General features: G+C 38.8%; 1 protein-coding gene across 1 annotated transcript; it reads left to right on the top strand.

The window, feature by feature from the left end:
- The first annotated feature begins 10,382 nt into the window (after positions 1 to 10,382).
- Positions 10,383 to 12,858, top strand: LOC131248687 (protein DMR6-LIKE OXYGENASE 2-like). Its single transcript, XM_058249073.1, has 5 exons — positions 10,383 to 10,637; positions 10,718 to 10,965; positions 11,230 to 11,551; positions 11,701 to 12,371; positions 12,439 to 12,858. Exons 1-4 carry the CDS (start codon positions 10,410 to 10,412, stop codon positions 11,950 to 11,952), a joined length of 1,050 nt encoding a protein of 349 aa, XP_058105056.1. The 5' UTR covers positions 10,383 to 10,409; the 3' UTR covers positions 11,953 to 12,371; positions 12,439 to 12,858.
- The last annotated feature ends 386 nt before the right edge of the window (positions 12,859 to 13,244 follow it).

Here is a 13,244-nt window from a genome sequence, read left to right as displayed (position 1 = left end):
GAGTGTGTGTGTGTGTGTGTGTCAGCCGGGAGTGGAGTAGGCATGTAGCCGAACCACTATACATAATATGCAATAAACTGAATGTTTTATCTCTTATCTATTACATTTTGCTGAACAATATACATGATTTACTTTACTACAATAAACGTGTTTGACAAAATGCCTAAATGATGTTTTCATTTAAGTAAACTGAATAGTTGCACTTCTTCTTATTTTTACAACTTTACATAAGTGTTTATAAGTAAGTGCATGTAACTTATTCAGTTGAAATTTAAAAAAGTCATATTCACCCCCCTCTAGGACATTAGCCATATATTCAAGCTTCGCTTGTAGCAGTAAAATCGTAATTTCATATATTTCTTTCTATTGCTTGTTTTAGATGGATTTATTGCAAAGTATGTTACAATATTTAGCTTAGTTCTATGATTGCTTGAATATCAAGAAAAGATACGATAAATTCATACTTAAGTAAAGCATAAGTAACACTCAGAATATCGGGGATCGAGTTCGTGATTGATTGTTAAGGCATGTGTCCTAGTACCATTCCATTCCGTAGGATCCCGCGGTCCTTGCGGTCGAATTCCGGCAACCTGCGACCTGTATTTAGAATTTGCACGTGACCTTAAGTCACTTCCTTTAAACTCGAGCTGACTCAACCTGAGACCTATGCCATTACGACCCCGCCATCGCCGCGATTCCGACGCCTCATCTTGTGCATCAATGCGATGCTTAGATCATAAGATATGACCCGCACATTATTTTGGCCGTTAATCACTTAACTGCAGACCCACCTACCTCAGTTGTTGCTTTTTCCTAAAAACCCATCATTAGGATGATGTCACCCTAGGGGTGGCATCACCCTACCCTAGCCCATAGCCCTATGCCTCTTACAAGCTATGATGGCTAGCTAGCCATGCTTTCTTACACCTATTATCATTACCTTACAACTAATGATTACACCTCTCTCTTATCACTCTCCCTCCCTCTTTCTTCTTCATTTCTCCATTCTTGTAAGAGCTTAGACGTCCCACCATTTAGAGAAAATCCAGCCCCTTTCACCTTGGATCCCTCCCAATCCAACTATCAAGAGCCCATCTCCACCATTAAAAGAGCTTCATAGGAGCATTGGAGCATAAGGGAAGAAGAACAAGTTGAAGATCCAAGGTGGGTGCATGTTTATGACTAGATTTCCCTTTTCCCTTCATAGATCTTTGGTTTTTCTTACATAGGAGCATGTAAGACCCACAATTCAATGGTGGAGATCCTACTTGACCCATTGGATGTGGCCAATGGCCCATCCTTGTTGCACACATGATCCATGATGGGGCCATTCTCCATGGACCCCATCATGATGTTTTGATTTAATCCATAGCATTGATGGGTCACCTATACCTTGATTTTTATGGTCGGGATGGCATTCCCACCTCAGTTTTATTTTTTATTTTTTATTTTTTTATGATGTATGTTGTAGATCCTAGTGGGCCCCATAGTGACAGGGCCCCTCTATCACACATTTTTCCCTCTCTCTTTCCTTCTCTCTCTCTCTTGATCCCTTGCATGATGGCCCACCTGATGGATGTTGCTGTCCAAAGATGGGACACCCACACATCCAGATTTTTGGGTCACCTTGCTGCTCATTTTCGGGCCAATCTAGATGAGGGAAAATACAAGGATTAGCCTGATTTTCTGGATGGGTGGCACACCCTAGTGGACCTCTTGCATGGTGTATGCATTTCATCCATGCCGACCACCCATGCGGCCCACCTTGCTGACATCCAGCGGCAGGCCCACCTGCCTGACCGTCTGGACAGGCCCAGATGTAGAGAAAATATAAATATTAGCTTGCATCCAAGCTATTGGTGGGCCACACGTGTGGACCCACCTGAGGTATATGTTTCATCCATGCTAACCACCATCCACATGGACGGTGGGGCCTGCTGTGGTGTATGTGCTGTTCACCGTCTGGCAAAGGATGGTGGGACCCACTTGATATATGGATTTTACATCCACGCCATCCATTACTGGACATGGGACCCACCTTGCATGTGTGGGGTCTCCATCGTCCAGCTGGGATGTGGACCCGCCATGATTTATGTATATTATCCGCACCGTCCAGTCTGTTGGACGGTGGGATGCACCATGATGCGTGTTGTATCAGCACCGTCCATGTGGGCTAGACCCCACCACGATGTATGGGTTTTATCCTCACTAACTGTCCATTTTTTGGACGTGGGACCCACCCACACGTGCTGCGCGTGTGGGGGTGGGGCCCACCTTGAGGTACGTGTTATATCCACACCATCCAGTCTGTTGGACGGTGGGACCTGCATGATATATGTGATTTATCCCATGCCGTTCATCCATTTTCTGGACGTGGGACCCACCCTACACATGCTGCACGTGGGGGGATGGGGCCCACCTTGATGATATGAGTTGTATCCGCCCCATCAAGTCCATGGATGGTGGGGTCCACCATATTGTATGCATTGTATATCCAGCTGGTGGGGCCCATTTTAGTGATGCATAAGGCCCACCTTAATGTGTGAATTGTAAACACATTGTCCATCTATTTGCTGGACCATAAGGCTGACCTGTGAGGCCCACCTTGATGTATTTCCTACACATGTTGATCATCCATTTTTTACCAAATCATGGGCTGCCCCTTAAGACCCATATGATGAGGCCCAATGTGATGTATATAAGGCCCATATGATGAGGCCCAATGTGATGTATATGACGTCCATATGCTGAGGCCCAATATGATGTATGTGAGGCCCATATGATGAGGCCCAATATGATGTATGTGAGGCCCATATGATGAGGCCCAATGTGATATATATAAGGCCCATATGCTAAGGCCCAATGTGATGTATATGAGGCCCATATAATGAGGCCCAATGTGATGCATGTAAGGCCCTTATATGAGGCCCATGGTGACGTATATGAGGCCCATGTGGTGAGGCCAGATATGTATATGTGGCCCTTGTGTGAGGCCCATCATGATGTGATGAGGCCTATGTGATGGGGCCTAATTGTGATGCATGTCTCCACCATAATGTATGTGATAATATTTATAATGATCATCCATTCTTAACAAGTATTAGGCCTATGGGCCCCCATTATAGGATACGTTCTAAATGGGCCATGCCTTGGGAGTAATTATGGTTAAATGTCTACATTGTAAGAGTAATGATGGTTAAAGGTCCACATTGTAACCTCCCTAGGCCCATCCTTAGGCCCATTTTCATCTCCCCCTAGTGGGTTAACCCAAACCGTTGGGCCCCATTGATGCCAGAAGGATTGACCAAACCTTAAAGCCCACCTTGATGTGTAGATCATCCATTTTAAACCACGGGGCTGCCCTATGTGGCCCACTATATTATGTGTATATGCGCACTATTTGTCCATTTTCTAGGTTTTGGGCTGCCCACCTTGACATATGTGTTCTACACAACCTAATCATCTACCTTCCTAACTAGCCCGAGGGCCAGGGGCCTCATCATGAGTCAGATGAAATCCCAAGTGGACCACACTATTAAGTCTCCCTAGGGTCCATTGTTAAGCCTATTCCCCGTTCTTCCTCCCTTCACTCAAATCATACATGAGTGGTAGATATACCTTGCCATGATTAGGTTATCCCAAGCCGTTGGACCCCTATGATACCCACTTTCCCTTATTGGGCTACCCCAAACCACTGGCCCCCCTTGATAATGATGCCTCTCACATATTGTAGAACTACCTAGGTATCGGAGCCCTCCTTGTAGGATCCTAGGATCATAATCTAGTATATGGGTCCCAGGCACTGAGAATGGGGTACTACAGAGGCTTTCGGCACGGATTTCGGTGATCGGGAATTTTGTGAGCCCGGTTTCTGAGTTTGGGGCATAACATTGACCTTTGAAATCGATGTGTTACAAAGCATATGGATGTTTTGGGAGTTACCATCCCACTAGCCGTAAAGGTGGCTATTTTAAATATTTCTTCTTATAACCACCTGAGTTAGTGGAGGACGGCCTTTTGGTTATACCTGCCCAAATCTTAGTAGAAGATCAACCAGTCTGTCTACCTCTAGTTTGTTAGGGGCTTGTCTGTAGACTAGTGATATACCAGTAGTAGAAACATTTCAAAGAAGGTTTCGATTAACCAAAAAACTTTCTCTACTTTGATTCTCTTGTGTTTTGCGATCTGTTGTAAGCCTCCCCGCATGTCGCAGAGGTGGTTCCTGACTTCATCCAACGTGATATCGGTCGGGAAGTGAATCATGCATCTACATAAAGTTGATCTTTCACAACCTAAGGGGAATAATAGCCTTTCATTTTTAATAACCAACCACATTACTTTGCTGAGAAACACCAAAGATAACACACCATTGTCCCACCACGTGTCAAAACTTTTTGCTATTCAATCAAACATGAGGCCACATGTGTTAACAAATGACCATATTCAGTCAAACGTGTATGATTAGGATAGTGTGGGTGTAATGACCCGAGATTTTGGTGTGCACGCATGCATCTGCATACATGCACACTTGCATTCATCTAACCATTCATGCATAATGTTTTCATTTATTCATGCATACATGCATACATGCGTCCATAAAGTGTGCAAGTCATGATATATGTGAATTATTAATTTAGTGCGATTGATAATTGTATGGTTTTAGTATATATATGTATATGTATACATGCACTCTATTTACTCATACACATAAGATTAACCGTTCATTCATTACCCGACTTAAATATCTAATCATGAAACATACACTAAATCTAACCGTTCATATGCCGTGTAGAGAACGCGATCACCCACTCATCCATCCATTTTTCAAGATTGTACTTTAATCATCTAAACCGTTTATCTCACGATCCACCTATATGATCAACTAAAAATCCATCTTGCACATATTTAAGTATGAAAGTAACAATACATTAACGTATATATCATATTAAATCTTAATTATTTGATTATTTCATATATTTATGTGTGTGTGTGTAGGGAAAAGGTACTATGCGCTCGACCTCACGATAAGCTCCTGTGAGGTCGAGCTGTGTGGGCCCACTGTGATGCGTGTCGACCATCAACACCGTGCATTTGATCGGTACCCTCTAAATTATGGGATATCCCAAAAATCAGCCGTATACAGAACTCAGTTGGGCCATACCATCTAAAATCATGTGAAGACACCGTTAAAACATATAAAAACACTTGGTGGGCCCCACCTGAGTTTTAAATGCTGCTGAAAATTGGTCTGAACCCTCATCCAAGTGGGACACACATAATGGATGGGCTAGATTTGCAAACCACATCTCGATGGGCCCAAAAAATGATTATGACTGTTTTAATGATGCACGGCCCCTCCAACTTTTGTATGTGGTGTGGCCCACACAAGTCATGGATTGACTTGATTTTTGAGACCCAGGCCCACGATGGAATGGTGCATCTGACTGATGGGGTAGATATTCGAAAACGCATCACTGTGGGGCCCACACAGCTCGACCTCATGGGACGGACTCATGAGGTCGAGTGCATAGTACCTTTTCCCATATATATATATATATATATACTTACCATCTGACCATACATCATACCTGGATCCACCAATTGGGCCACCCAAAAATCAACCAAAAATCACCGTGAAAATTCACACATTTATCTCAACAAATTTAATAGAGTACTTTTTACATTAAAATATGATTTAACAAGTTTTAAAGGTCCACAAGCCATATATTTTGATGGTAAACTAATAATTCAAAAGATAAGAAAATCATCCATGTATCCATACGTACAACTATAAATCTAACGCCTCCTATCTCAAAACCGAGTAACTCATTCATAAAATCAACCGTACTTCTACCTCTCTGCTCATTAAGGTACCGCATGGTCCACTTAAATTTCATTTCAAAACATGTCAACCATCTATTCATGTAAGGTATAATTCCTTAATGGAGTATGTATTAAACGTGTGTAGCATGCCCATTTAAGTTTTAATATTTCAAAGGATTAATAGCACGCATTAAATATTATTAATTTTTAATAAAATATAAATATATATTAATTAGTATTAAGTTATTATCATGTGGGTATTGGATTTAGGAATGAAAATACATGTGACTATCATTAGGGATCACTAATCTAGACCACCCATAGCAATGAACAACCTAACAATTTCAAATCATCCAAGTTTTATTACAAGAACAATCAACCATCCGTTCTTTAACTTAAACTAACAAAATGAAACCTTTACATCCATATGTAAATCAACACCGTCCAAAGAACTTCTCAATTCGCTATTTGCCACCCAAATTTATCCATTCATTCGATTCATCAACACACTCATATGATCAACCATCCATTGTACATTAATCATGTTACATGTATGATCATGTGTACATTGTACACACATGCAGAACCATGCACCACATGCACAACCACACACCATATGCATCACTTCATAAACACACGTGATGCATATTTTTGTAATAAATGAAACTAAAGAAAGTGGGTGTTTCATTTACATAAAATGTCATTTAAAGATAACCGTTTCTTTTCTTTTTTTTTTTTTTTTGACATCTGCATATTGCGTATGGTAGGACCTCCATATTATGAATAGCGTGGTGTATGCATAAGAAGGGAAAATGTGAGAAAAAAATTTAAAAGAAATTTAAGGGAGAGGAAAAAAAAAAAAGCATTGTGAAGCTTTTATCTAGGTGGGTGATCCATCTCTAATCTCAAGTTTTTATAATTGTTGTTATTTAAATTTTAATATCTTTATAGCTAATTGATTTTCAATTGAATTTTGTAAAAAATTATTGTTTATTGTTGGAATATTTAGAAAAAAAACTGTTCAATAAAATTAAAGTAAAAAATTAAGTTAAATTAGAATTTTTAATTTCTAATTTTAATAAAAAATAATTTGAAAATACTTGAATTGTGTTTGAATTAAATTTAAAATTATTTTAAATACATGTTACATTTTAAATTATTTCATTTGATGTAAATATGTATGTTGACTCAAGTTATTGATAGAAAATTTTTATTTAAGATTAATTAAAAATAGTATACCAAAATAATTCATACTAATTAAAATAATGATATTTATAATATAAGGTAAATTTTTATAATAACTAAAGTCCAAATTTAATAATTTAATATAACTTATTGGAATTAAACATAAATTGAGTATAATTTTAGTTTGGGAATACCGATGTACAATTAATAAATCTAAATTGAGATTTAATTTAACATTATTTAATTGTTCGTTACTAATTTAATTAGGTTATGAATTTTAGGAATTATATAATTAATTTTGATTAGGTAAATTTAAATTTCAAACTTTAATTCTAAATAAATAATAATTAATACAAATATTGATATTTGATCAATTAGATTTTAGATAATAGAAATTAGTTATTAATGTATATTTTCTATTTGTGTAGTTACCAAACCTTAATAAGTTAAAATTTAATAAAATATAAATTCAACTATTGGGGTTAAAAAAATAATAATCAAATTAATATATTTAGAATATATCTTTCTTACATTCTATTAGAAGGAAACTTAAAATTATTGTAAAATAATAAGATTTTATTCATATATTACTAAATTAATTAAATTGGAATTGTTTAATCTAAATAATACATTAATCTATTTGAATTTGGGATTTAACATAAGTTATTTTTAGGAGTGCCTACGCTTTACTAATTTACGATTTTACAATAAAAAAATTATTTCGAATTTAAATAAAGTTTTATTTTTGATAAATTAATTATTAAGTTATATTAAAATAATAATTTATAATCGAGGGTTTTAATTATCTAATTAAAATAATTACTAAGTTAATAATTATCGAACCTTAAAACGACTTTTATGCATAATTTAATAATAACAAAAATATATGATGTAAATATGTAGTTTGTAACTAACCTATTGTAAGTTGCATATTTAATAATTTGAATTTAATTGGATGATGATTACTCATATCACATGTATATTTATTTTAATAAATGTTGGAATACGGATACGCTGCTTTGGGGATGTCCCTAAAAGGTATAAGCAGGTATGGCGATTGTGTCTCTTAGGTGAAAGTCCCTAAAGTCACCAAGTAGGGTGATTGTATCCCTTGGGTAGAAGACCCTAAAGCCAGAAAGTAGGAAGATTGTGACCCTTAGGTGATGGATCCTGGAACCCACTAAATCTTTTAGAGTCTCTTTTGTGTGTGACATATGAGTACAATTATGTATGCGGACATACGCCGGAGGTACAACTGGAGTAGTAGTCTGACTAGCTAACGTATAAATGAGTCCCTCACCTCAAGGTACTAGTGAGTTGACGTTAATGCAATGTGACCATACACTTGGGTACGGTGTCGTAAGAGATAATGGTTATTTAATTTTGTTATTTATGAAATTCATGAAAATTTTGGCATTCGGAGAATCTTTACAATTCTAGTATTGCATTCATCTCATCTTTTAAGATTTGGTACTTTAATTTATATTTTAAACTTTAAACAAAATATTTATACATTTTCTATAATTATACAAATTTCATATTTGGGTGGAATTGATCCCACGAGCTGTTATGCTCACCTCCACATTAACAGTGTTTCAAGGTTCAAAGATTAGTAAGGGGTGAAGCAAAGTGATGATCTAACTGTCCTTCTAGTCATAGTAATCTTCTCTATTTATGTTAGAATAAAAAAAGTATATTGAAAAACTCAAAAGTGAGTCTAAACATTATATTGGACGAACATTTGATTTATTGTAATACAATTTTTATTAAATTTATGTTTGAGAATGTTTAAAAATTTAATTATTACCTGATATTCGGAATCGGGTCTGGCCAACTCGGGCACTGAATTTCGGAGCGTAACAGCGGGCATGCCAGAGCCATACTTGACTTGAGTTCGAATAAACACAACCCCAGATTCCAAATCAATCATAGGATCAAACCTATGAAGGTTGACCTGACTCCCCAGCTACCAATGTTGCTATGATCATGTGATTTACAAGGGGAGGGTTAGTCCTTCTTAATGACAATTTTTTCCCTTGAGCTAAGGACTTTTCTTTCAATGGTGATCACGAGCCTTAAGTTTTTCAATAATATAGCAATGGACATAAAGATATTACAATTAAAGGATAAAATGCTAATTTTATTGATTTATAATTGAAGCTTAGTATAATCAACAAAGAAATAACATAACTAAAGAAACAAATAAAAGATAAATACTCGCTATCACGTATATGGACAAACAATTGAGGTGGATGATCATCATGATAGTACTGGGGTGTGATCTTTTAGGTAAGGTCTCGGTCGATCGAGAATCCGACGATGGTAGGTTGTGGATATTTATACTACTCATAACCGTATTGTAGTGATGGTGCTAGACAACAATGATATAAGTTAAACTGCGGCTGTTTTGGAACTGGGTTGGACAAGAGTGAAGGAACTTAAAATTAGAATGAAAATAAGCAGTGCTACGTTGTGTAGAGAGATTGTTTTTTAAGAGGGCCTTGAACTCTTCATCAGTTTCTCCTTATATAAATTGGAAATGGTTTTGGTCGTGTGTAAGTTTTTCCATCGTGAGAGATTTGGATAATTAGTTGTGTAAATTTCCTTGATTTTTTAAATAATCGTAGTCAATCATATCAAGCCACGCGTGTGTATAGGAGATCACAATGCCTCTTACCATTCATTGTGCGTAATTGCTTTTTTGGTAAGACTCCTGCAATGCACAGGGTTACTTTTCTTGGACTTTAGTATTGGTCTTCCCAACACAAACAATCTACTAGTCGTTTGGTCTTGAGGTTTATTCTCACTATGCGTAAAATAGTTGGTGCGTGGCACCTTTCGGACAGTTTGATCTTACTAATCGGCCAGATGCGAACGACTACCAAGCTGATCTACTCATTGGGGGTGGACCACACCAGAACACTAGGCCATTCCACCGGCTGCCCATTGATTTTTTACTTTGTGGCCCACTCAGTAAATGGATCATTATGATTTTCATAAAAGGTGATTATTGATGGTGTATGGTGGTGTGTCCCACCTTTCGTGTGGACAATTTGGCTGGAAAGAAAGAAAAGGCCGTTGGCGGACGGTGAATGGCTGTATGGATACAGCCTCTTGAACTGATCATGTCTATACATCGGCTGTATGGCTACAGCCTTAAAACTGTAAATCTCATTTTCAAAGCTGCATACGTTTCCACCACCAATCAGGTGATGCCCACACTGACGTCACGTCCTTACCCATTAATTACCTTACTAATGATATAAGATACTTCAGCCCAGAAAATTATTTGTAGGCCCCATGATATTTAAGTCAACCTTGTCTATAAATACGGATCCCCAATGCCACAGCCTTCCATCCCGAACAAAAACCATTTGCATCTCGAACTGGGTCACTCTCCCATGGCCATTTCCAGCTCACCCCAGCCCCAACTTACTGATCTCCTCTCGCGCAGCGACCGCGTTCCCTCTCACTACATTAGACCCATATCTGACCGTCCAAATCTCCACGATGTCCATACATTGGATGTCTCTATTCCTCTCATAGACCTGGAAGGCCTTGACGGCCCTGACCGCCCCATAATTGTCCAGGAGATTGGCCTAGCATGCCAAACAGATGGTTTCTTCCAGGTATGCATGTGTGCATTTGTTTTCATGTGTTTTCAACAAAAATTGCTTTATGTTTTTGGTCTTATTTATAGATTTTATAGGTTAAGAACCATGGGATACCTCAACACGTCATAGACGACATGTCGCATATTGCCAAAGAGTTTTTTCAGCTTCCAGAATCTGAGAAATTAAAAAGCTATTCTGACAATCCGTTGAAAGCCACCCGGCTTTCAACTAGTTTCAATATTAAAAGAGAGAAGGTTTCGAATTGGAGAGATTATTTGAGACTCCATTGCTACCCTTTGGAGGAATTCGTGGATGAATGGCCCACTAATCCTCCATCATTCAGGTAAGTTTCATTCTGAGAATACAAATTCAACATTTTATCAAGTGCCCGTTTGGATGGTGGGACTTTCCAATTTTAGGAGAGTTGCCGATCCTGAGAGTGGTCGAATTGGTGACTCCTTACTGGGCAAATCTTTTGCTTATTGGAAACCCTTACTAGTCAATCTACGATCGACCAAATCCACGATCTCAACTCCACGATCTGAACGGACGGTAAGAATGCATAATAATAAACATTTATAGCATTGAACATCGGCCATCTCTGCAGAAGCATTGTCAGCTTGTACAGCACGAGGGCTAGAGGTTTGGCTTTAAGGCTATTGGAAGCGATTTCGGAGAGCCTTGGGTTAGAGAACGATTACATAGAGAAGGCATTAGGCAAGCAGGCACAGCACATGGCCATTAATTACTACCCACGGTGTCCACAGCCGGAGCTGACATATGGATTACCGGGCCATACGGACCCGAATGCCCTGACAGTTCTACTCCAGGACCAGGTCTCGGGCTTGCAGGTGCTCAGAAACGGTAAGTGGGTTGCCGTCAATCCCATCCCTAACACGTTTGTTGTGAACATTGGCGATCAGATACAGGTACGCTTAAAAAATAAAATAATAATAATTAGAAGTAAAGCATCAGTTAATTTGTATTGTATTATTTCAATTTTCATAATGAAATTTGAGTTTATAAAATCTCCATAAATGGTAACAATCACTAACCCATCTGAGATTTGGTGTTTTAGGTACTTAGTAATGGGCAGTACAAGAGCGTCCTCCACAGAGCGGTGGTAAACAACAACGTTGAAAGGATTTCAATACCGACATTCTACTGCCCATCTCCGGATGCCGTGATCGGACCGGCACATAAACTGATCGACGGTCAACACCCGGCGATCTACAGAAGATTCACCTATGAAGAATACTACAAGAGGTTTTGGGATCATGGGCTCCAAACTGAGAGTTGCTTGGAGCTGTTTAGAGCTAGTAGTGGTTAAATCTACGGCTTTCATTTTTCGAACCCTGTGCAAGGTTGTAGACTGTGAGCGCGGATTGGGTATTGACCCCACCAGGACCTAGCTAGAGATGGACGGTCTTGTAAGGTGATCTGTGGGGCCACCATGATTTATACATTTTATTCGCACCTTCCATCCATTTTGACAAATCATTTTAGGACGTAAGCCCAAAAGGAGGCAGATTGAAGGCTCAAGTGGACCATACTACAGGAAGCAATGGGTGGGGATTGAATTCCCACCGTTGAAAACTTACCAGAGCCCACCATGATGTTTATTTACCATACAACCTGTTTTCTAAGGTCACGTGCACCTGTACGAAGGAAAAAACATAAGTATAAGCTTGATCCAAAACTGATGTGCCCCAAGAAGCTTTAAACGGTAAGCTTTCAATCCCCTTTCCTGTGGTGTGGTCCACTCGAGCTTTCAATTTAACTTTTATTTGGTTCATTCCCTAAAATGACCTGTCAGATGGTGTGGTCCACTTGAGCTTTCAATTTAACTTTTATTTGGTTCATTCCCTAAAATGACCTGTCAGATCAGACGGACAGCGTGGGTAAAACATATCCATCATGGTGGTCTCAAAGAGCCCCAGACATTACCTTCCGTCTCTAAGTTCTGGTGGGGTGTTACCCAGTCCCAACCGTAGGCTATAGACTGCAGAAGCATTTGATTTCTTCTTTATTATTTGGTTTATGTTTATTATTTGCTTTATCTACTTAATGATTCCTGGCTTATCTATAGACTGATTGGTGGTCATGCGGTACATGAACTCCGCTGGGTGCTGGATGTAGGCTGTAGGCTGGAAAAGCATGTGATTTCTTCTTTATTATTTGTTGTATGTGAACGTTTCCTATCTTATAAATAGGAGCGATTGGTTGCCATGCGGTACATGAATTCGCCTGGGTCCATGAGGTGAGGATTTAGTGCCATGCAAATGCATTTTCATGCGTTACACGTGTCAGACTGATGACAAGAATATTTACTTGTCGTTGGAACGTTTGGAAAGGTGCGGACTTTGCCACGTGGGATTTACTGACGTACTGTGCATTGAGTGGTCTAGCACACAGATGGAAGACCCAACACCAGTCTCAGTCAATTTGGTTCGCACATTGTTGCAGTTATTGCAATCTCGGTTACCTGATTCGCGTGAGCGTCTCAAAATTGAATGTGCGGCTCAAGTCCAACCGATCAACCACGACCACGCGCCAAGATAAGCAGATACTTCAGGAATCCAACATACCTGACTGAGTTGTAATAAGATTGGGTCATCTATC

The sequence above is a fragment of the Magnolia sinica genome, chromosome 6, assembly GCF_029962835.1.
Source record: "Magnolia sinica isolate HGM2019 chromosome 6, MsV1, whole genome shotgun sequence".
Lineage (NCBI taxonomy): Eukaryota > Viridiplantae > Streptophyta > Magnoliopsida > Magnoliales > Magnoliaceae > Magnolia > Magnolia sinica.
The sequence above is the reverse complement of the archived record's forward strand: the minus strand, read 5'-3'. Positions and strand labels throughout refer to the sequence as shown.